General features: G+C 43.2%; 1 protein-coding gene across 5 annotated transcripts in view; it reads left to right on the top strand.

Moving 5' to 3' along the window:
- march8 (membrane-associated ring finger (C3HC4) 8) overlaps positions 1-24,031 on the top strand; it is a 197,247-nt gene that overhangs the window by 158,432 nt on the left and 14,784 nt on the right. For all 5 annotated transcript variants that reach the window (XM_039737926.1, XM_039737909.1, XM_039737917.1 and 2 more), the window contains one exon: positions 16,889-16,968. In XM_039737926.1, the coding sequence (XP_039593860.1) occupies positions 16,889-16,968 (80 nt within the window). The remainder of the gene's footprint in view (positions 1-16,888; positions 16,969-24,031) is intronic.

Here is a 24,031-nt window from a genome sequence, read left to right as displayed (position 1 = left end):
GTGGGGGGAGTTTCGTGTGACATCATCACGCCTCCCACGTAATCACGCAGTACATAGAAAACCAGGAAGACCTCAAAAAAGCGCTTAAGAAAACATGCATTATATAATTGAGAAGGCAGCGAAACAATAAGAAGCGAGCGAGTGACATATACAACCATATTCATGAGTTCTGCTACTTCGGAAACAAAGCACGATGTAAACCTACACTTTAAATTAAGTTCATAGACAGGCTGCCGCTGGCGTTTGTAATTTAGTGCCTGCCCATATAAGGCCGTCCGTCAGCGGCAATCCAATAGCAAACTGCCACGGGTAAATATTCACGGGTGAAGGACTGTGCTTATGGAGAGGAAGATGAGATGGTCAGGGTGGTGTTTGACACAAACTCAGCGAAACTGCGAGAGAAAGTTTTAAGTGCCAGGACTAAGGTAACATTAAATAAAGCTATGGACATAGCACGAGATGGCACCAGCACAGCTGGGAACCTTCGATGCATGTACACGGCGGCTCATGTGAACTGGACGCAGTGCACAGATAAAAGCAACAGTTCCAAAAGGCTGAACAAAACCGAATTACACAATTGAAAAGGCAGCAAAAATATGAAGCGTCTGATAAGCATATTCATAAATGCAGCTACTGTGGAAACAAAGCACACGGTGGAAAAAGTCAATGTCCGCTAAAGTAAGACAGTGTAAAAAACCCGTGCATGCAGTGTGTCAGGTCTCAGATAAAGAAGAAGACGAGCTGTTTATTGATGCAGTAAGAAGCGAATCGATGAATGAAACCTGTCATCTTTACAACGATTGACAAACACGGAATGTAACTTGAACACAACACATCCTACAAATACGAACCTGATTGAAAGAAATAATGATAATCAAATCCTTGATGACAGCAACACTCAGTAACACTCACAAAACACATACTGTATATTGACAGTCATGTTACGTTATTTTAAAATGTTCCCTTTTCTTTTTCTACCTTTTTTAACACACTACTTCTCCGCTGCGATACAGCGGATATATATATATATATATATATATATATATATATTGTCACAAGAACGAGACATGGACAGATAAAGAGTTGGGGCAGCCACCCGTATATTGTGGTATCCTGGCTGCAAAGTCGTTTTCTTGTAAAATACAGAGCACTGAAGTGCATACAACCGAGTCCAAAACAAGACTGAGGAAACAAAGGAAAGGGGCAGGTTTTAAAGGGGAGACAGGAAGTGAGGTCGTATGGATCTGGCACGTGGTCTTCCACCATTGGCTCAGTAGCGGAGGTGACATCAGAGGGACTGGAGCTGGTGTGGCCGAGTTCCATTGGCTCAGTCCCGAAGTGATGTCAGGAGATCCAGGTGAAATCCCCGGGATGGTCTACAGGCAAGGAGAAAAGAGTCAGTGCACTCTGCCACACCCGGCATGCCTCGAACTGCCTTCACTCAAGCCCTTTAGCTGCCTCCCATGCGCACGTGTGACAAGGCCCCCTTAGCCCAGACCCCGGGTCGGGCGACTAACCGAGAGGTCGTGAACCCGAGAAAGGCATCAGCGTTGGCGTGGAGCGCCCGGCGATGAACAGCGAAAACTTATGCGGCTGCAGGTCAAGAAACCACCGGGTGACCCGCGGATTCGACTCCTTGTGGAGGGCCATCCACTGTAGGGTGCATGGTCCGTGACAAGGGTGAATTCCGCCCAACAGGTAGTACCTCAGCTGAGTAATCGCCCATTTAATCGCCAGAGCCTCCCTCTCCACCGCAGCATACCTGGTCTCCCGGTCCAACAGTTTCCGGCTCAGGAACATGATGGGGTGCTCCACACCATCGACGCTTTGGCTCAGCACGGCGCCCAGGCCTGTGTCCGAAGCGTCCGTCTGGAGGATGAAAGGCAAAGAAAAGTTAGGTGCCATCAAAACAGGTGTGGGCGTAAGGGCCTGCTTTAAGTCACCAAATGCAGCGCCTGTTTTTCAGTCCATGCCACAATGTTCGGGCCCTCTTCTTTGTTAAATCAGTCAAGGCGCGCTCTCTCAAAACCGAGGTACAAACCGGCGGTAGTACCCGGCTAACCGAAAGGCTTGGACCTGCCGCTTGTTCATGGACGGGCCATTTCAGAATGGCATCAATTTTGGAGCACTGTGGCCTTACGGTACCCCGACCCACCAGGTAGCCTAAATATTTGGCCTCGCTTAATCCAAAGAAGCATTTCCTGGGATTAATCCGAGCCCGCCTCACCAAGTGTCCGTAATACCGCTTGGACATGCTGTAGGTGTTCCTTCCATGTGCTGGAATAGATGACCACGTCATCCAGGTAGGCAGCACTGTATGAGTTATGAGGCGAAGCACTTTGTCCACCAGGCGCTGAAAGGTTGCTGGAGCCCGTGTAACCCAAATGGAAGGACACGATACTGCCAGTGTCCGCTAGGGGTACTAAACGCGTTTTTTACCTTCGCGGAGTCCGTTAAAGGAACCTGCCAGTACCCTTTCGTCATGTCAAGTGTGGTCAGGTATTGAGCCTGTCCAAGCCTCTCGAGGAGGTGTCCCACGTGGCATTGGATAAGCATCAAATTGGGAGACTTGATTAAGCCGGCGGAAGTCATTGCAGAACCTCCAACTTCCGTCAGGCTTACCGACGAGCACAATGGGGCTGGACCAGGGACTATAACTTTCCTCAATCACACCTAGCTCCAGCATGCGCTTGATCTCAAGCTCCACTTCAGCCTTTTTTGCCTCGGGAAGGCGATCGGGCGTTCTCGGACAACAACCCGGGCTCTGTCACGATGTTGTGCTCAATCAGAGAGGTCCTTCCGGGTTCTCACTGACTACCTCCCGAGCGGTCCGGATAACTGTTTCCAGCTCCTGCCGCTGTCTGGGACTTAAGTCCGTGCGAAGTTAAGGTCGTGTGTGTGAGCGAAGAGTGGCGGGCTGGCGGAGGAGGGATCGGGGTCCCTGTCCTTCCACGGTTTCAGCAGGTTCACATGATAAACCCGCTCCTTTGGCCGCGATTGGGTTGACTCACCAAATAGTCGACCAGTCCCTTCCTCTCCTTAACCGTAGGGGCCCTGCCAGTGGGCAAGCAATTTAGAGTGGGAGGTAGGCACTAGGACCATGACCCGATCTCCGGCGGAACTCCCGAAGAGGCGTGCAGCGGTTGTAGTACCGGGCCTGTGCTGCTTGAGCTCCTCCATGTGACTTTTAAGGACAGGCGAATCTTTCCAAATCTATCGCGTAACTGCGCGATATACTCCAGTATGTTTGTGGAGGGAAGAGACTCTTCTTCCCAGCCTTCTTTCAAAATATCTAATATGCCCGAGGTTGTCGCCCATACAGTAGTTCAAAGGGGAGAACCCGTGGAGGCTTGTGGGACTTCCGATAGGCAAAAGGACGAGGGGAGGAGCTGATCCCAGTTCCTTCCATCCTCGCTGACCACCTTACGCAGCATTTGCTTGAGAGTTTGATTAAACCTCTCTACTAATCCGTCGGTTTGAGGATGATACACGAGGTCTTTAAATGCTTTATTTTCAGTAATCTGGCAGTCTCCTTGAGCGTTTCCGAGGTGAAGGGGTCCCCTGGTCTGTCAAGACTTCTTTGGGGATCCCCACGCGAATACCCTAGTAATTCCCGTGCGATGGCTTTAGAGGTAGCTGAGCGCAACGGAACAGCTTCGGGGTATCGTGTAGCGTAATCCACGAGGACTAAAATGTACTTGTGTCCTCGGGCTGAGGGCTCCAGGGTCCCACCAGGTCGACCCGATTCTGTGGAAGGGAACGTCAATCAGTGGAATAGGAACGAGAGCACGGTCCCTCCTAGGAATTTGTCGCAGTTGACACTCCGGGCAGGAAGCGCAAAGCGGCGAACCTCCTCATTAATTCCTGGCCAGTAGAAGCGGAGCTTGATCCGCTCCAGAGTTTTTCGGTGCCCAGGTGGCCACCTAGGAGGTGGGCGTGTGCTAGCTCGCAGACCTGCCGCGGAAGGTGCAGCGGCACCAGCAGCAGCCTCGTCTCCTGCCCGTCATGCATTGCTACACGGTAAAGGAGGTCATTATCTAGCACAAAGTAGGGGCCCTGTGGCATCGACTGATTAGTGCGCTGGCCATTGACAAGGACCACTGCATTTTTTACAAACTTCAGGGAGTCATCATTCCATTGCTCCCTCCTAAAAGAAGCGGCGTTTCTTTAAATTGGAACCGCAACACGGAGAGAGGGTCAGCGTCGACCTCAATGGGCGTGGTTTCTCCCGCTCCGCCCGCGCGTTGGTGGATGGCGTGTTAGCCAGCGACGCCCGGGAGTTGCCACGTCAGTCAGGGCGACGCCGTCTCTCTCTGCCGGCTGATTACACGGCGTGGAGGCAGCTTGAGACGGGTTATCTCCGTCCATAACGAGGCCCAAATTAACCCCGGAGTGGTATGTGTCTCACCGCTTTTGATTTTAGACCAGTCCGCCCTAGTATCACCGGGTGTGGAGGATCAGGTAGGACGCTACGGTGAGTTCTGAACTGACCCTCCGTAACTGATGACACAGCGGCGGACCTGTACCAGCGGATGTCTCCGTGGACACAGGTTATACCGGTCTTAAATTTTAGCCACTGTTGCGGTTGCACAAAGCGGCGGGCAACAATGGAAATGTTGCTGCGGTCGAACAAACCTGTGGTCTTGTGTCCGTTGGCGATCACCACGCCAGTATGTGGGACCGCCAACGGATTAGCAGAGCACACCAACCCTCCTCGCCCTCCACCTGCATTCCTCCTTGCCCCAAGCGGTTTGCGCCAGCGGCCTGGACGCCCATCTGAGCTCCGGATTGTACAGGGAGGGGCTAGGTCTTGGAACATACCCGGCTGGGTTTGACATGAGGACGGTTCTGCTCCCCCAGAGTGTGAGGCCGCCCTCTGCGTCTCCATAAGCTCTATGAGCTCAGACATGTTCTTAAACTGCTCGCCCCAAACCGGCTGGGTGAAGCCACGGGGAAGCGCTTCCAGGAGCAGATAGCAAGCTACCTGCTCTATTATTTGGTAGGGCGTGTTTTCAAATGGCGTAGCCAATGCCCTACCATTGCCCATAAGGACCAGGCTTGTCTGTTGGTGGCGCTCAGGGTCCAACCTCCATTTTTATTTTATTCACCTGCCAGTCTGGGGCACCCCTAGGTGGTAAATGGGGCTTTGGTTTCGCAGGGAGGCAGGCACTCTCCCCAGAGAGCATACTGAGTCCCTTTGCCTCCCCTCCAGGGCAGCCCAATTCTGTGAGCCCCACCCGCACACTCCCTGGCCTCTCCAGATGGCCTAGTTATGAGTGCTGGGAGCGGAGCCCGCACCGGGTCACGCCGACCACGGGCACCCTCCCGCCTGAAGACTCGGCCCGATGCGCTCCCACCTGGGTATATTGCAGGTCCTGTCCCCTTCTCCTCTGGGACTTCTCCATCCTGCCGAATCCTAGATATGTAATGGATAAAGTCGGTTGTTTTAAGGAAATATGTTTTATGTACTTTCAAAATATTTTTTTTTCAAACTTCATAATGGGGATGAAATTTTTTTAAATTTTTTAATAAATTTGGAAATGTATTAATGCATTTCGGGAAAGGGGTTACTACTGGGGTCTGCTGTTTTTAATTTATTTAAAGATTTAATCATTTTAAAAAAAGAAGTTGGTTCGTTTATAGATGACAAAATTAAAAAGGATTGGCCTGCACCCTGGGTTTATAATTGTGATTTAACCAAAGCCTCAGGTTTGGCAAATGTGTGTCATATGAGGTTTTTAAAAAATGAAAAAGGTCTGCATTTACAATGGGGGTTTATTTTTTATGTTAAATTCTTTCAGGGAAAAAAGATGTTGGAAAATACCATGTTGTTTTCCCTCGTTAAGATGATAAAAGTATTTTTAAAATTTCCCCAACATAAAATCTATCTAAAAAAGGAAAACCCTCCCCCACTCTATGACTCATCCTAATTCTCCAATTTCCCCTTGGGGGGAAAGGCTAAAATTTTGGAGGTTCATTCCTTGCTTCCTTACAAAAGGGGCGGGTTTTTTTTTAAAATTCTGGGGGTCAAACGGGAGTTTTTTCTGTTGGAGATGAGCTTCCCCCCGTGGGGTTTGGTTGTACATCCGCCTCCCGTTCCGCGGTACATAAAACCGGGGAAGACCCAAAAGGGGCAAAAAGCCCATTATTTTGGGGAAAAGCGAAACAAAAAAAGCGGTGCCCCAAAACCATATTCCGGTTCTGCCCCGGGCAAAAGCCGTTTAAAAACCTACATTTAAAAATTGCAAGGGGCGGCTGCGTGGCGTTTGTTTATGCCGCCTAAAAGGGCCGTGTACGGCAATAAACCCAAACTCCGGGTAAATATTCGGGTGAAGGACTGTGTTATGGAGAAGATGAGATGGTCGGGGGGTTTTTTGACACAAACTAAAGCGAAACGGAGAAGTTTTATAGGACTGGTAACATTAAATAAAGCTATGGCCCCCGGGGGAGATGGCCCAGCCGTTTGAACCCGATGCTTACACCGGCTCGTAATGGCGCGGTCCCGGGGGTAAAACCCGTTCAAAGGCTGAAAAAAAACCAAATTACTTAAAAGGCGAAAAAATATGGCGTCTAAGCATATTCATAAATCGCTACTGGGGAAAAAAAGCCGGGGTGGAAAAAAAGTCAATGTCCCCAAAAAGTAAGACGTGTAAAAAAAACCCGTCAGGTGTTCGGGTCTCAGATAAAGAAGAAGGCGAGCTTTTTTTGATGCGAAAAACGAATCGTGAATGAAACCCATTTTTACGATTGAAAAACCCGAAGACGAACCACACATCCACAAATCAACCTGATTAAAAAGAAATAATGATAATCAAACCCTTGATGACAGCCCCCAGAAACCTCAAAAAAACACATTTTATTGACAGTCATTTCTTATTTTAAAATTTCCTTTTCCTACCTTTTTAACCTACTTCCCCCTCCTTTTGCGGATATATATATATATATATATATATATATATATTCAAGAGCAGAAGGGACAGATAAAAAGAGTTGGGCGCCCGTTATTGGGGTTTACCCTGGCTGCAAAATCGTTTTCTTGAAATAAGGCACTAAGTCTCCGGAGCCCAAAAAAAGACTGAAAAAAAAAAGGAAGGGGGCGGGTTTTTAAAGGGGAGCAGGAAGTAGGGTATGGATCCGCGGGGTTTCCACCATTGGCTCTGGGGGGGTGACATCAGAGGACTGGACTGGTGGCGGTTCCTTTGGGTCACCCCGAGTGATGTCAGGAGACCCGGTAAATCCCGGGGATGGTCTGGGAAAAAGGAGAAAAAGTCGTCACTCTGCCACAGGCTGCCCCCGAACTGCCCCTCACCCCAACCCTCCCACCGTGTGCGGCCCCCCGCCCGCCAGGGTGGGCGCCCCCCCGAGTTGCCGAAGGGCATCAGCTTTGGCGTGGGGCGCCCGCGTGGGCGTTTCGGCTGCGGTAAAAAAACCCGGGTAGGATTGACTTTTGTGGAGGGCCATCCGAAAGTGCATGTGTGAAATTTTGGCCAACGGGTAGTACCTAAAAGGGGTTCCCCCATTTAATGGCCTCCTCTCCCCCCAATACCGGTCTCGGCCCAAAATTTTCCCGGGCCGGGAACTTTGTGCTCCACCATGGCCTTTGGTCCCCGCGAGGCCCGGGCCCGGCGGCGCGTCGAAGGAGAAAGGCAAAAAAAAAAAGTTGGGGTCCATCAAAACGGGTTGGGCGTGGGGGCCTGTTTTAAGTCACAAATGCAGCGCCTGTTTTTCAGTCCACCACAATGTTGGGGCCCTCTTCTTTGTTAAATCAGTCGGCGCTCCCCTTTAAAAAAGGTACAAACCGGTAGTACCGGCTAACCAAAAAGGCTTGGATCCCTGGGTTCCGGGAGGGGCCTTTCAGAATGGCATCAATTTTGGGCACTTTTTACGGCCCCCGACCCAAGGTAGCCTAAATTTTGGCCTCCAATCCGAAAGATTTCCCTGGGTTTAAATCCCCCCGCCCCCAAGTTCGTATCGTTTGGGAACTCTGTGGGTTTTCCCTTTCCCTGGGGAAGATGCCCGTCATCTGGGTGGAAACACTGTATATTATGGGGGCAAAGCATTTTTCCCCCGGGCCCTAAAAAGGTTGCGGGGCCCCTGCCAAATGGAAGGACCCCCCTTTTTCCCGCGGGGGGTATAACCGGTTTTTGCGACCCGTTAAAGGAACCTGAGACCCTTTAAAAAGTTTCGGGTGTGGTCGGGTTTGACCCTTCAAGCCTGGGGAGGTGTCCGCGGGTGGAAAAGCATCAAATTGGGAACTTGATTGCCGGAGTCTTTGGAAATCAAATTCCGTGGCTTACCGGGGGCGGGGCTGGACCGGGACAAAATTTCCTCAATCCCCCTAGCTCAGCTGCCACTCCTCCCTTGCCTTTGGGGGGAACCCGGGTTTTGGCAACAACCCCCCTTTAATGTTTTCTCAGGGTCCTTCCGGGGGTTTTCCGCTACCTCCCCGGGGGTCCGGATAACTGTTTTCCGCTCTCGCTGTCTGGGGTTTTATTGGGGTTGGGGGGTGGGGGGCTGGGGGGGAAGGGGTGGGGCCTTCCCCTTTTAGGGGTTTGGAAAAAACCGCTCCTTTTGGGGGCCCGGGGGTTTTTTATCACCATTTGGGGTTTTCCCCCGTGGGGCCCGGGGGAGGGGCAATTTGGTGGGGTGGGATAAGCCCCGGGCCCCAAAAGAGGGCCCGTTTTTAGACCCTTTCGCCTTGAGTTCCCCCCGTAATTTTGGGGAGTTTTTAAAACCCCCCTTTTTATATATATTTTGGGGGGGGCCTCTTTTCCCAAAACCCCCAAAAAAACAAAAGCGGGGGGGCCCTTCGTTTCAAAGGGGGCCCGGGGGTTTTTTTTTGGGGGATAAAGGGGGGGAGGATGATCCCCGTTCCTTCCTTTCCCCCGCCCTTTTAGGTTTGATTAAATTCCCCCCTAACCTCTTTTGGGATACCTTTTAAATTTTATTTTGTAACTGGCGCCCGATTTTGGGGTGGGGGGCCCCCTTTCCCAAGACCGGGGTCCCCCAAACCCCAAATTCCTGCCCCCAAAAAAGGCACAAAGGGGGTTTAAACGAACCGGGACTAAAATTACTTGTTCCCGGGCAGGAGGGGCCCCCCAAATTTAATTTTAAACGCAACAGTGGGAAAAAGGCAAGGGGGCCCTTTTTCCGAAAATAGTTGCAAACCTCCGGGAGGGAAACGCACCAACCCCCCTCGTTAATTCTCCATAAAAGGGGGGATCCCCTTTTTGGGCCCGGGGGACCTGGGGGGGGGGGGGGTCCCGCCATGGCCCTGCGGCCCCCAAAAATTTTCTCCTCCCGTATCTTCTAAATTTCTTTTGGAAAGGGGGCCCGGGTGGGCCCCAAATTGTCCTGCCTTTAAAAACCCCTTTTCAAAAATGGGTATTTCCCCCCAAAAACCCGGGTTTTTAGGGCTCCAGGGAAGGGCCTCGACCTCAATGGGGTGGGCTTCCCGTCCCCCTTTTTGGGGGTTTGGGGGTTTTAACCCGGGGTTCCCCGGGACAGGGGACCCGGCCCTTTTTCCCGTTGGGGGGGGGCAAAGGGGGTTATCCCGTTTGGTTTTCCCGAAAGGGATTTACGCTTTTATTTTGACCAGCCCCCCTTAAAAACCCCCTGGGTCAGGTAGGACCCACGGTTTGCGCCCCCGGACGGCCGGGGGCCGGGTGGCCGGGATTTGGGGAAATTTCCCCGGCTTTTTTAAGGGGGGCCGGGGGGCCCCCGGGAAAAAATTTTTTGGGGGGCAAACCCCTTTGGGGGGGGCCCCCGGGAAACCCCCCCCAGTGGGGGCCCGCCCTTGCCCCCCCCCCTTTTTCTTCCCCCCCCCAAGGGTTTGGCCCCCCGGGGGGCCCCACCCCATTTTTTAAATTTTTTGGGCCCCCGGTTTTAAGAAAGGGTTCTGCCCCCCGGGGGGCACGCCCCACCTGGGTATATTGCAGGTCCTGTCCCCTTCTCCTCTGGGACTTCTCCATCCTGCCGACACGCCACTGTCACAAGAACGAGACATGGACAGATAAAGAGTTGGGGCAGCCACCGTATATTGTGGTATCCTGGCTGCAAAGTCGTTTTCTTGTAAAATACAGAGCACTGAAGTGCATACAACCGAGTCCAAAACAAGACTGAGGAAACAAAGGAAAGGGGCAGGTTTTAAAGGGGAGACAGGAAGTGAGGTCGATGGATCTGGCACGTGGTCTTCCACCATTGGCTCAGAGCGGAGGTGACATCAGAGGGACTGGAGCTGGTGTGGCCGAGTTCCATTGGCTCAGTCCCGAAGTGATGTCAGGAGATCCAGGTGAAATCCCGGGGATGGTCTACAGGCAAGGAGAAAAGAGTCAGTGCACTCTGCCACACCCCGCATGCCTCCGAACTGCCTTCACTCAAGCCCTTTAGCTGCCTCCCATGCGCACGTGTGTGACAATATATATATATATATATATCCCGCTCTACATACTCGAATAATGGATACTTTATTCGCCATCAATGATTGTTTTGGTAAAGCCATACTCGGTGTATTCATTAGATGAACGGTAAAAAGTAAGAGCGAGGGGAGAATGACTCATTGAGGCATGCAGGCTGTAGTGCGCGCCAACTCTATCTGAATTGCGCGATCACATTTGAAAAATATATCTTTTCAAGTTCTATTTAGTCCATATGTGTCAAACTCAAGGGCATGGGCCACATCCGCCCGCGTGTAATTATATCCGGCCCGCGAGATCATTTTATATACTGTATTATTGTTATTAAAGCCCGGGTATATGAAGCGCTGGTAACACAATAAACTACAGATCCCATAATGCAGCGCTTAAGCTAGAGTTATTGCGCACTGAGTTTGCACGGCGCTTTGGTGACTTTGAAGAACAAAAAGTCCGTCTACATGCGGCTCGAACCTTGTGCATGTTTGGTAGCACATATCTGTGTGAGAAGCTCTTCTCAGTGATAAAGACTAACAAAACAGCACACAGGAGTCGCCTCACTGATGAGCACCTGCAATCCATCCTGAGAATCTCCACAACACAGAACCTCACACCAAACAGAAACGAACTTGTGGCCAAAAAAAGATGCCAGGCGTCCAGCTCTAAAATGACATATGAGCAAAGACAACTGAATGATTTGATTTGTTATTGCAGGTATTTGTGTGTATATATGTAGATATATATGTATGTATATATGTGTATATGTATAGATATGTATATATATATATATATATATATATATGTTTGTGTGTGTGTAAATATATATATATATATATATATATATATATATATATATATATATATGACAGCAACAGTGACAAAACAATTACATTGACAATCATGTTACGTTATTTTCAAAATGTTTCCTTTTCTTTTCATTGCTTCTTTAACACACTACTTCTCCGCTGCGAAGCGCGGGTATTTTGCTAGTGTATTATATAATGCAAATTTCAGGTAATATTTGCATATTCTTTAAACATACTTAGTCTCCTTTTGCTATAAGTAAAAGAAACATATCTGCTTGTATGTGAATCCATCCATCTGTTGTTTTGGTTGAAGATATCTGTGAATTGCAGTAAAGTGAACAGAAGGCACAACCAATTGCTTTGGCACAGCTGCCTAGCCAGTTCTCTTGCTGGTAGTGCCTGATGTGTATGATTATGTTTTTTTTCTGTCATTTTCTCTAAATGCTGGTGTTGGAGTTACAGTGTTAGTCTTCCATTTTCTAACAGTTTTCTTTACCTTAATCAAGTTCATGAAATTGCTTTAAACCCTGCATTTCCTTTATTCATACCCGAGAGATGATTAGTGTTGACATACGAATTGAATGTTTTGAATACTGAGCATGCAGTTGTGTAGTTTACCTCTAGATTTCCATATAAAAAGGTATCTCTTGATGATCTCACATATAGAAGTGTTGGTGTTGCCTTGGTTGTGTACCCCATTTGGGAAACATTTAAAAGATGTAAGCATATGCAAATATTAAAAGGAAGCATGATTCATGGCTCTCTTCACTATGTCTCTGTTGATGTAAACTTGGGGAGTAATCTCTCTGTTTATATATTATATAAAAAAAAAAAAAAGGCGAGGCATTTTCAGAGAGATAATTTCACGTCCCGCGAGACGAGACTTTGTGCCAAGATAAATTGAAAACCTAACCGGTCCAAACATGGGAAGATATAAAACACAAACAGTAGAAGAAGAGAAGACAAAGAAGAACGTTGTAAAGAGGTTCAAAAACGTTGGCGCGATACACGTGCAGAGCAGGTTAGAGATTATGAAAGTACTAAAATTCTAAAGTCTCAAAAAACTGACAGTAAAGATCACATTAGCGCTAACAAATGGAAATTATTACTCAGTGAAATAACGGAACAGCGAAAAGAGATTGAATATATGGACATAGGTGATATGACAGAAGTATGTAGATACTGTTCGGATTTAAACTTTAGAGACTTGTAGATTGTCTAATTCGTGTTGCCATTGGGGAAAAGTAGTGTTTCTTCACAATGAAGGGGCCTATCCACGAGAATTAAAAGATTTGTTGTTTGGTGAAAGTGAAATCCACATACATGAGCGACAGAGATGCAAAGTGGCTGGAGGGTTAACAAGCAAAGCGAGCAGGAGGCAAAGCCCTCTAGTATAGAATAAATATTAAAAGCAGTAAAAGTAAAGATTGTACTTTTTTCAGCCATAAGGCTTAATTACTTGTTCACAGGATAGGGACATCAGAGAACAATTACTCCAGAAGTCTTGTAGATTTGGGGAGAGAGAGAGAGAGAGAGAGAGAGAGAGAGAGAGCCTTGTCCTGTTTGCTTTTCCATGAAGGCCATACTTGTTGAGTCTTTAAAAGTAAAGTCATAGAACATGTAGACAGAGGCCTGTTGATCCTTTCAATGTTAGCTTTTGGGATCTTTTGCGATTTCTACCAACTTCATTCATTCTGTGTAGACTGGCAACTATTGTGTTCTCTATTTGTAAATAGTAGTGTGTGTATTTTTTTTTTCTTTTCTTGTTTGTGTTTTTTTAATGGAATGACACTTCAGGTCATTTGAAGCTGTTCTTGTAACCCTTCACAGACTGAGGAAAGCAAGAGTTGCTTCTCTGATATCATTGCAGATGTCTTTTGTCCATGACATTGTGTTACCACAGATCTAAATGGCCAAAACAGAACAGCCAAATAACGTGTTTTTTTTTTTTTTATATTATAACTAGTTTTATAACTTTCTAAGATGGGTTTAAATCTAAGTAATCAATGTAGACCTCAGCACACCGTCTCTTTGAATGTATTTTGTAATAAATGTAGTGATTAAATGCCTTGCACTTGTCATTTCAACACCATCTGTTTTAATTACAAATGTAATGTATTTTATTGCTACAAATGTTTGTAATGAGCCATACATTTGATGAAGAATACCTGGCTCAAAGTACCTTCTTATTTGCAACAAACACAGTAAGAGTGCGCTTATCTTTTCTCACATGGTTTCTTCATGCCGCCGTACGAATTATTGTAAAATCTGGTTTGTGGTGTTTGTCTGCTGAGGCTAGATTTATATAGTTTGGGGACTTAGTGGGAACTTGATGATTGCCATGTCATTCTACAGTATGTAAAAATAAAACATTTAACAATAAGTATAGTTTATTTTTCACATTACCTTTTTATTGCATGGTTGGAATTACAGTACTAGAAACTAATCTTTGATGAGATTTGGGAACTCTAGAGATCTCATCAATGTCCACTAGCAGCCTGACTACTGCAAACATATTAAAGAATTCGCAGATGCCACATGTTCCTAGATAATACACTTGTGAGGCTATGGATGGAAGCTGATTAAGTGTAAATTTTGCTGAAACTTAGATGGATAATATAATGTCTAGGTGTGTAGCTAAAAGTAATATCTGAATACCTTTCAGATCTTTACAAAACCTTTCCAGTCGCATCAAATGACGAAACTTTGCCAGTGCTGAACTGAGCTCTCTTTAAGAATTGCAGCCATAAGTAATGTAACACGGCATTGTGGAAAAGTATTTGGCATCTTCCTGTCATTTTTTCTGTTATTGCAAGTTTTCTGAAACTGAACATTTTTCATCTTCAACCAACATTTGATATTGCACAAAGGGCACAAATAACGCTTTCATTTTATGTATCTAATGAACAGCATGAATGTGCTGGAGCTCTCCAATGATCATGTGCCCTTCAGTACAGCAGGAGGATGACATTGTCTGTCCATTGTTGATGTTGGATTTTTGCAAGGCAGTGCCAGCTACTGTTAATCTGCTGGCATTTTGTTGATAGTCTCTTAAAACTTGAATTTCTACTTTTGCTAACATCTTGACTTGCCATTGGAGAAGACAAAAAATAATTTATTCTTAGTAAACCTAGGCCCAAGTAGGCAAAGATTCAAAGTTATCTTGATGACGACCATCTTTTTTTCTATTTCATTAACTTAAGGCTTCAGCAAAAGTTAGCTAGGTTAATAAATAAGTTACTGCTCTATCTTATTGCTTAGAATGCTTAAGAGCAATTAAACCTTTTTTCTCTGTCCTAACCCTGAGAGCTGGAGGATCAGTCATAAGCTTTTGTTCTTAATGTGTGTGGATGGGTAAAATTTGGTAATGCTTATAGTTTTTTTTTTTCTTCTTTTTTCTTTCTTTTCTATTGCTTGGGTCTTGAATGACCAGTAGAATCCAAACACAAATTGAGTATTTGAATATACCAGTTTCTGAGAAGGAAAAAATTGTTTTTTGGAAAAGATATAAGAAAAAATACAGTTTGGCATTTCCAATTAAGTGATAAGAACCTTTGTAATATGTGATATTTGTGTAAAAGTAAAAATGATCCTACAGCTGATTTATACGGAAGGCTAGCCTTATTTATTTCACCTAAACTACTTGACCTCAGTATTTCTGTATTTTATATACTGAAAATGCAGCAGCAAGGCCCAGATGGGCATTATTTTCAGTCCCTTTCATAAACCTCGGCCACTGTGGCAAGCTAACAAGCTTTGATTATAATACGTAGACTGGCTCTGTTTTTTAACCTACATGCCTAAAACATTACATTCTGGATCATTCAGTGGATTTGCTTGGTTTGAAAAGCTTTGCTTATGTGCTGTGGGAAGTCCTGGCACTACTGTTATTACCTCACAGCAGTTGGATATCAGTACAGTTCTCGACTGGAATCCCACACGTGTGTCACCCCATGTTTTTTATTTTGTTTTGTATATATTTTCTCGACCCGGGTTCGCTTCCCGGGTCCTCCCAGCGTGGAATTTGCATGTTCTCCCTGTGTCTGCGTGGGTTTCCTCCGGGCACTCCGGTTTCCTCCCACAATCCAAAGACATGCAAGTTAGGTGGATTGGCGATTCTAAATTGGCCCTAGTGTGTGCTTGGTGTGTGGGTGTGTTTGTGTGTGTCCTGCGGTGGGTTGGCACCCTGCCCAGGATTGGTTCCTACCTTGTGCCCTGTGTTGGCTGGGATTGGCTCCAGTGGACCCCCGTGACCCTATTCGGATTCAGCGGGTTAGAAAATGGATGGATGGATATATTTTCTCCTAGGTCCATGTGTTTCCATTAAAGTTTTAATTTGCTGTTGCGGTGTGGGCCTGTATTGTATTGTAGAATTGCCTGCAATAGATGGGTGTCCTTTCAAATCTAAGTAAGATTCTCTGTCTGACCGTTTGTATCAGAGTAGTTTGTTTTTCTGAATGTCCACAAACTTTACTTGGAAAAAAACGTTTAAGCTTTTAATTAAAGAATTTGAGCAAACCATAATTCCAAGCCTATTTTCATCCATTTTCTACTCTAGCTTTTCCACCTCAGGTTCCACGGAAAGCCGGTGCAGAGATCAATCCTGGACAGTGTACTGGTCCACTGCAAGGCACATTGACACACACACACACATACACACAAACCCATTTATTTTGGGTTCCAGTCTTCTATTAATCTAACCAGCAAGTCTTCAAGAAACTCTGATTTTCTGTTACAAGCATTTGAATGAGATAAGAACTCCTAAGCTTGCTGCTATGTGGGCACTTGTTGCTATTAGCAACTCTGCAGTCCATACAAGTGTAATTGTAAATATATTTAGCTTTTAATAAGGATTCAAGGTTCTGCTTAGGCACAATACTAGTTAGCATCGCAAATAAGATTAGAGATAACGAATGTTTATTTGAGGCACTTGACACAACACTAAGCATCTCATTAAAACACATTGGTATCCAGTCCAAATACTTTAAATTTGAAAGTGCTTCATATAGCAAACTGCATTTGTTACAAGGTGAACTCATGATAATAAGTTGAAATGCAGAACGAGATGTCAAAGATACTTGGCAACATTCATACTGCAGGATTTCAGTTATTTTACTTAGTTCTGGGTGGCCAAATTGTCTGTTGGTGTGTTCAGCTGTACTGGCAACTCCTGTCTAATTCTTCTCCTTATTTACCTTTTACTACACTTAAGTAGCCAGTTATGATATAGTATATGTGCAGATTTGTTTTTATAAAATCGTAGAATGGGTCTATATTATGACTCTGTAAAATTGTGTATACCCTTCTTATTTTCACTCCCCTCTCTTATTTGTTAGAAGGCCAGTCACATGTCCATGAGCTCACACTGCTGAGAATGGGAGTACTCATTAATATCATTGTCACTGGAGTCTTCTACTCTGAAATCTGCTGCTGTGTATATTCATTTAATAAGGAGTTGGTTTACCATGTGCAGAACATATTACATCTTAATAAAATAAATGTATGATAATAGTTGTTGCAGGAAGTATGGAATCTAATAAACAAGGGATTGACAAGTTGCCTGGAATTAAAACTTGTGTACAATATAGTCATCCAGAACTGAGCTTTATTTCTCCAGCTTTATATTGTAAAGTATCTGTAATTACTAGTTTTGTGCTTTGTTTTGTGCAGGCAGGAAGTCCAACGTCGGCAAACACACCTTGTGGTTTTTCACGGACCTCTGTCACGCCGTCAAATCAGGATATCTGCAGGTACTGTTTCACATTATTTATCACAACTGTCATATTACTTGTCTTCATTGTTTCACCCTCTACATTTAATGTTAATGAAATGGAAAGAATTAATTTACTTCCTCATTGACGTTTTTTTTCCTTATCTCCAATTTCTTGCCTTTATCTGTATTGCATGCTTACATGTTTTTCATTTACTACTTCTCTCTGCCTTTTTGTTTTTCTTTGTTTAAACCCTTTAACCCCTGCATGCAGTTCCAATACCATCATTATGGATGAGAGTGCACAGAGTCTTGTGCAGACAGCAGTAGTCTTGACAACTTCTGTGACTCGAGGGATTACTGTGACAACTGTATGTCAAGAGCAATTGCAAAGGACTAAAAAGAAGAATGCTTTTGGGCAAGACAGGATCTACCGTTTCAAACCATCAGTCAATGGTGAACCAAATGGCCCACTCAAATTCTCCAGATCACTTAACGATGTAGGCCAGAAGATGGACTATAGTGGTTTCAACTTCATTGACAGAACATGCTCTGAAGGTAAACTATTGCCAGTGCAGGAAAATGTGGGCTCAAATGGGTTTCACTTGAGCAAGATTAAAACTCAAAATGGTATGTCTGCTCAAATTCCATTTTCTAATGTTGCACCATTTCCAAGTAGCTATAAGCTCATCTCTTCTATGGTAGATGACCACTGCTCTATACAAATGCATCCACAGGAAAGGAACTGTGTAAATGAGCTTCAGAAGAGGACAAACCTGCTTCGATTTTTGTTTTCCTTTTCAAATTCCCCCACTGCATGTACACTTGCTGAGCTGGAAAGCTGCACGACCCAGTTACACATTGACAAGTCTTCCAGCATGCTAATAGAAAGCCATGAATCTTACTGCACTGACGACATTGGGGATGATGAAGTGTTTGAAGATGAAACTACCACTCACATAAATGAAAAATTGAAGGACCACTGGGCTCCACTTTGTTCCTTGGAGGAAGATAGTGACCTTGACTACTGTGCATCTCCAATCTCGGTGAAAACTGTCCCTCTGTCACCATATTCAACTTCCGGGGATGTGTGCAGGTTGGTCCAACGTTACAGCCAAGTTTGTTGCTGACCCCTAGATTGTAGTCCCACTGAAGTACCCTAGAATTGTTGTTGATTTCTCCTTCTAAAGACATTCCTGAATCCCAGCATGCTCTTTTTTTTCCCTCCCAATTTGTGTGCTTCCTAGTGTTACTAAGCAACATCTTTTAGACAAAGGTGGTGTAATTTTTCTGAACTTAATTTTGTTCTGGTACTTAAATCAGTGGAAAAAATAAATTTGAAAATAACAAGCTTCACTTTTGGAGATCATTTAATATTTAAAAAAAGTGTATGATATGTACTGTATGTCTGTGACAGACTGGAGTATATCTTTTATGTATTTCCAAAAAAGAAAAGTTTTGGTAGAAAATATTTCATTCATTACAATTATGTTTAAATTCAGCTAGGGCTGTTAACATTACCTGTTGTTTGATTAAAATATATAAAGAATATGAACAAAATAATCAGGTTTAATTTAAATTAGCAGTGGTAAGTATTCATTTCTTGTTGTATTGCAGCACTTAATAGGCTTATTTTGAGACATTTAAACAGACGCATGATGGCAGTACTTGGGCTATATATCATGTCATATTACATTTATAAACCTGCTCAGTGTCTTCAGCTTAAGGAAGTATTCACTTTGAGTAAAAAAGGTTCACTACAAATTGCGTAATAAAGTCTTCATTACCCAAAACAATACATCTGCATTACATTATTGCACACAAAACAAGCATGGCACTTGAGATGGCAGACTGTAGCAACTCATCATATCAGAAGCACCAGAAGAAAAAAGTCTAAACAGCAGTGATCTGTGAAATTCAAACAGTGGGTGTTCACATTGATACTAAACATGTTAAAATAAACATGGTTGATGGTAAAGCCTTTGGGCAGATAACAGTGGGTAATACAATGTACCTTTTATTTTGTCACATGAATCAATATAGGTGAATCTTACAGTATTTTTGTAGTCAGACTTTTTTCATAGAAGGATTGTAAATGAGACATGATAAAAAGATTTACACTGTATATACAAGCTGGGATTGTCTCGCCTAAAAGACAGAAATATACAATATTCTGCTTTACTTTGCCTTAAAACCATCCTTCCTAAGGGTCCAGCAGTAGTAGTCAGCAAGCATACTGGGGTTCCACTTGCCTTGGTGTTGCTTTTCCATTTAAGAAATATTCCTGATGAAACCCTTTACCATGCTTATCGCTGCCACTCGGAGATTTGCAAATGAGAATCCGAACTCTGGGACAACAGACTTACTTTATGCCCTTCTGGAAAGTTTAAAGTTTTCACAAACAGCAATAAAAACATTTTCATTCTGAATTTAACTTTAAGAAACTTGTATACCTTAATAAGGATTTATATACTAAATTATAGAGCCTAAAAACTTCTAAAACACCCAAAAGATGTTCTGTGACAAAATCTTTATTGACCAGTGTAACCAGTAATATTGAGCTGTGGTTCCACATTCCATCTAGAAGCACTGTCACCAGCTGTATGTCTTACAGAAAAAGCACAAGAGCCTACATGTTAGATAGTCACAGCCAGTGAGCTTCCACTGTCAGCTGAGGTTTGGACTGCATGAACAATTGAGAATAATTTATCACAACATAGATTGGTGGTACTATAGGTATGTAATTTTACAGCCAGACATATAATTGATAACCTCACAAAAAAGCCAAAAGCTGCCTTGCCCTAAACTTCCATACAGTATTATCGTATGTGTTCATTATAGTGCAAAAAATATTGTGGCCTTGGTATAATGTTTTCCTTGTTCACTGCAATGAAATTTCAGCCCATGACTCATTTAACTTTTATCTTAACTATGGTTAGAGCACTGATGGTATCAAAGTGAGTGTTGTTCTTGACTGTAGGTGTGAGGGACAATTTAAATTCAGTGAGTGTAGATCCACACTTGTACGCAGGAATAAAATGAGGTCATTGAGACGTAATTACAAATGAATGAACATGCTCATCTGGGCACTTGTACATGTGCTGCAAGCAACTTAGGAATGTTTTCAAGGAACAATAGCGATGGATGTGTGCTGTGCACTTGGTCACACATTTGCTAAAAGTAGGTGGGAGCTCTAACAGCTAACAGACTGCATATGTGACAAACTGCAGAACACATCAATATGACTTCTGTTCTCAAACAAAAATACATTTCAGTAGTATAAATAGTTTGGAGCACAATTGCAATTAATATCTCAACATGTTTTTTTACACACAATGAATATACAAGTATTTTCTAGGGAATTTTCTCTTGAGTTTTTTCCCATATATTTATATCAAAATGGTGCTTTTGATGGGCAGTTATTAGAAATTATAAAATGTTTGACAATACAGGCTAGTGAGCCCTTCAAAGCTGTAATCCAATTCACTTAATTTTTCAAAATAACATCAAGTTAAGTCTTGAAGTCACAAGTGCCATTGTCTTCCACGCTATTTGATAATTTATTCCATGTTCCTGTGATTCTCTGAGTTACAAAAACAAACATTGTAATGTTTGAGGAAAATCTAATTAAGTTTTCATCTGTGTTCACGTGTTTTTGTTGAAGAACTTAAAGTAATAACCGAGATCTACCTATTGATCCCTTTCATAATTTAAAAAACTGCACTTATGTTACCGGTGAATCTTTGCTTGCTTTAAGGAGCTGTGGGCTTTTTTAGCTGGCTATTAATTTATGCATTTATTAATTATGCATTTATGGTTAATGACTTTCATTGTTTAAATTACCAATTTTTAAGCTTCAAATGTAACACCATTTAACCAATGACTAGATATGGGTCCCTTAATCTGAATCCAATTTATTTATATTTAAAAATAACCTTTACTATAAGTTATGAAATGATTATAAGTTACATTACTGTTTGAGTTGGTATTGACCTACTAATGTTTGTAAAGCTTTAGGTTATACATCCTTAGAAAGAAATAGCCTTTTCTATGTAACCTTAGAGGTTAAAGCCATTTAACTTGAGTGTGCTTGATAATGAAACTTTAGGGGCTAAGTAGCTTTCTTAGTATTTCTTAAATGAATAATATTTTATATGCAACCTCGTAGGATGCATATAAGTGCTATTCATTAGCGTGTGTTTCAAATAAAGCCTCAGAGGCTAGGCAGCTTAACTTAATGTGTATTACATTTAATTTAAAGACTAACTATTAACAGAATTCTTTCCAATTATGAATATTCAAACTGTGAACCTCAGAGGCTGATTCTGCAGCATGTGCCCACACAGAAAGGGTTCAGACCTTTACAGTGTTAATACTCTTGATGTCAAATATCAGACATAATTTTCAGTAATAAACATTTTATTAACTGACAAACACAAAATTATATACAGTAACAGGAATAATGTAATTACAAAAATACAGCATATGGTGAATAATGACTTAAGACCGCAGACATGCTTTGGAAGATTGCCCTAGAATCTTCCAAATTGTTCTTGGGTTGCAGCCTTTTTATATTCTCTTGCAGCGATTGAGGCAAGTTACCAGACCAGTTCTGGTGCACCAACTAGAAAACTGTGATACAATTACGTACATTTTTGCGATTTTTCCATCTATTTTTTAGATGGAATGGAGCAAGACCTGATGTAACAGACTTGACATTAATGAAAATGGGTGTGCTGTGTAACCAAACAGTTGTTTTCTCCGAAAAAAGAGTGAAAGGCTAAATTGAACTTTGGCTTGTTTTCTGAAAAAGAGAGTTGACCTTCTTATGAGTCTTTCAAGGGATGATTACTTAAAAGTCTAAGTATCCAGCATCTGTGATGATCTGTCTGAAGCAGCCAACAGTTTTTTTTTACTGTCATCAGATGGAAACCAGTTCTGTCACTTTTTGATGCATGAACAAGGTTACAGCTGATGGAGTACTTAGACAAGTCAGTATATTTATGATGATTTTATTAATACAATATTCCCCTATCCACTCTTGCTCCAATGTAAAACACAAAATACTGTTCCTAAAAATTACAGTTTGTTAACTGTTACTTACCCCATGTAGCTCAATCAAATTTGAGCATGCTTTCTGTTTGTGCACTACTTGATTTTTCAGAAGTGTTTATTTAATAGTAATCTACCAAAAAATTGAAAAAGTGATGTGTGCCTAAACCTGGATAACTGAGATGTGGATTCATATTATTAGCTGCTCTTCACTGTTGTTCTCCCACCAGCCCTATTGAAACCTGCTGAATCATATTTATTTCCATTCTCCAAGAGAATATAAGATTTAAAAAAATCTCTACAAACAAAAAAGGGCAAGTAACAGATTAAAAAAAAATATGTATAATTATTGGATGAAGTAAACTGAAAAGTTTCAATTCTAATTTTTCCTTGTAACTTTCCTTGTAACTCATGTCCTGCAGCCCTGTAATTAGATATAGCACCAATACAGAAAGTCCATAGTAGATGAATTAGCCTTTTTTTTATATAATAGAGTTCGGGGCATGCTCCTAATGAGACGACAAATGGTGTCCTGGGGGATCTCCTCCCAGATCTGGACAAGGGCATCACTGAGAGTTCTTGGACAGTCTGAGGTGCAACCTGGCGGCGTCTTTGGACCAAAACATAATGTCCCAGAGGTGTCCTATTGGATTTAGGTCAGGCAAGCCTGGGGGCCAGTCAGTGGGATCAGTTCCTTCATCCTCCAGGAACTGCCTCTCGCCACATGAGGCCGGGCATTGTCGTGCACCAGGAGGAACCCAGGACCCACTACACCAGCATAGACATCGGGTCCATGGGTTTCATCCCGATACCTAATGGCAGTCAAGGTGCTGTTGTCTAGCCTGTAGAGGTCTGTGTGGCCCTCCATGGATATGCTTCCCCAGACCATCACTGACCCAGCATCAAACCAGTGATGCTGAACGATGTTACAGGCAGCATAGCGGTCTCCACGGCTTCTCCAGACCCTTTCACATCTGTTACATGTGCTCAGGGTGAACCTGCTCTCATCTGTGAAAAGCACAGGGCGCCAGTGGTGGACTTGCCAATTCTGGTATTCTATGGCAAATGCCAATCGAGCGCCATTGTGCCGAGCAGTGGGAAATACTCCATAGGAAGACTGGAGGACATGTTATAGTCACTGGAGGATATTGCTTCAGTCAAAAGACAAACACAAAGTAAAAAAATTGTATCTTACTGGGTTAGGTGGAGAGTTTCCCAGTTAGGGCAAAGCCTATAAAAACATACTGTATTTTATTAACTATAAACAAAGCAACATTAATGCCATGTCTTGGAGACCACTGAGCTGCACATACTTTTTAGATAGAGAGATGCCATTTTATTTGTCCCAAAAAAGAAATTTAGCTTGTTATAGGTGTTCAAGAAATATTACAATAAACAAGAACAACCATTCACAAGAAAATAAAGCAAAGCAAAAATGAGCAAAACTAGAGAGGCATAATGTCTTAAATTATGGCTGTTTTAGACTCTGCCTTACCCTTTGAACAGCTGTTTTTTGGTCAGTTTAAGCTTGTTGATAATAGCAATGTGTTTACATTTTGTAATTTTATACAGTGCCATTTTAAAAAAAAAAAAAAAAATTACCAGTAACAATATTACTATGCTTTTAGTTCTTTTCAGTCTTATGAAAGGTTTTGAAATGTTTTAAATGTTTATTACTGCACTTACTAGGTTCTCTTAAGTTTAAAACAGGTTTATCAACCTTTAAATCTTGACTCTCCCACAAGGTTACAAGAACAAGGATTTACAGGATACATTATCTGGGGAGGCCTGCTACCATAAAAGTTTGTCTGTAAATTTACTTGAATATATTTTTGTCAAAGCAGAGTATTACACCTTTGTGTGCAATTTAGAAATTTCTTGATCCATAATATTGCCTTTAAATATTATACTGTATTTATTTCCACTTTTTTTTTTTGGTTTTGTAATATTCATTGGTCTCATCGTTGGACATCCCTTTTTGCAGAAAAGCTGAAGCTTTAATATTGAGATCAATGAGACTGTAATAAAGACAAGGCACTGCAACATTCAGA

This window comes from Polypterus senegalus, chromosome 1 (genome assembly GCF_016835505.1).
Source record: "Polypterus senegalus isolate Bchr_013 chromosome 1, ASM1683550v1, whole genome shotgun sequence".
In the NCBI taxonomy this organism is placed as follows: domain Eukaryota; kingdom Metazoa; phylum Chordata; class Cladistia; order Polypteriformes; family Polypteridae; genus Polypterus; species Polypterus senegalus.
Note: the sequence above shows the minus strand (reverse complement) of the source record. Positions and strands in the feature narration are given on the sequence as shown.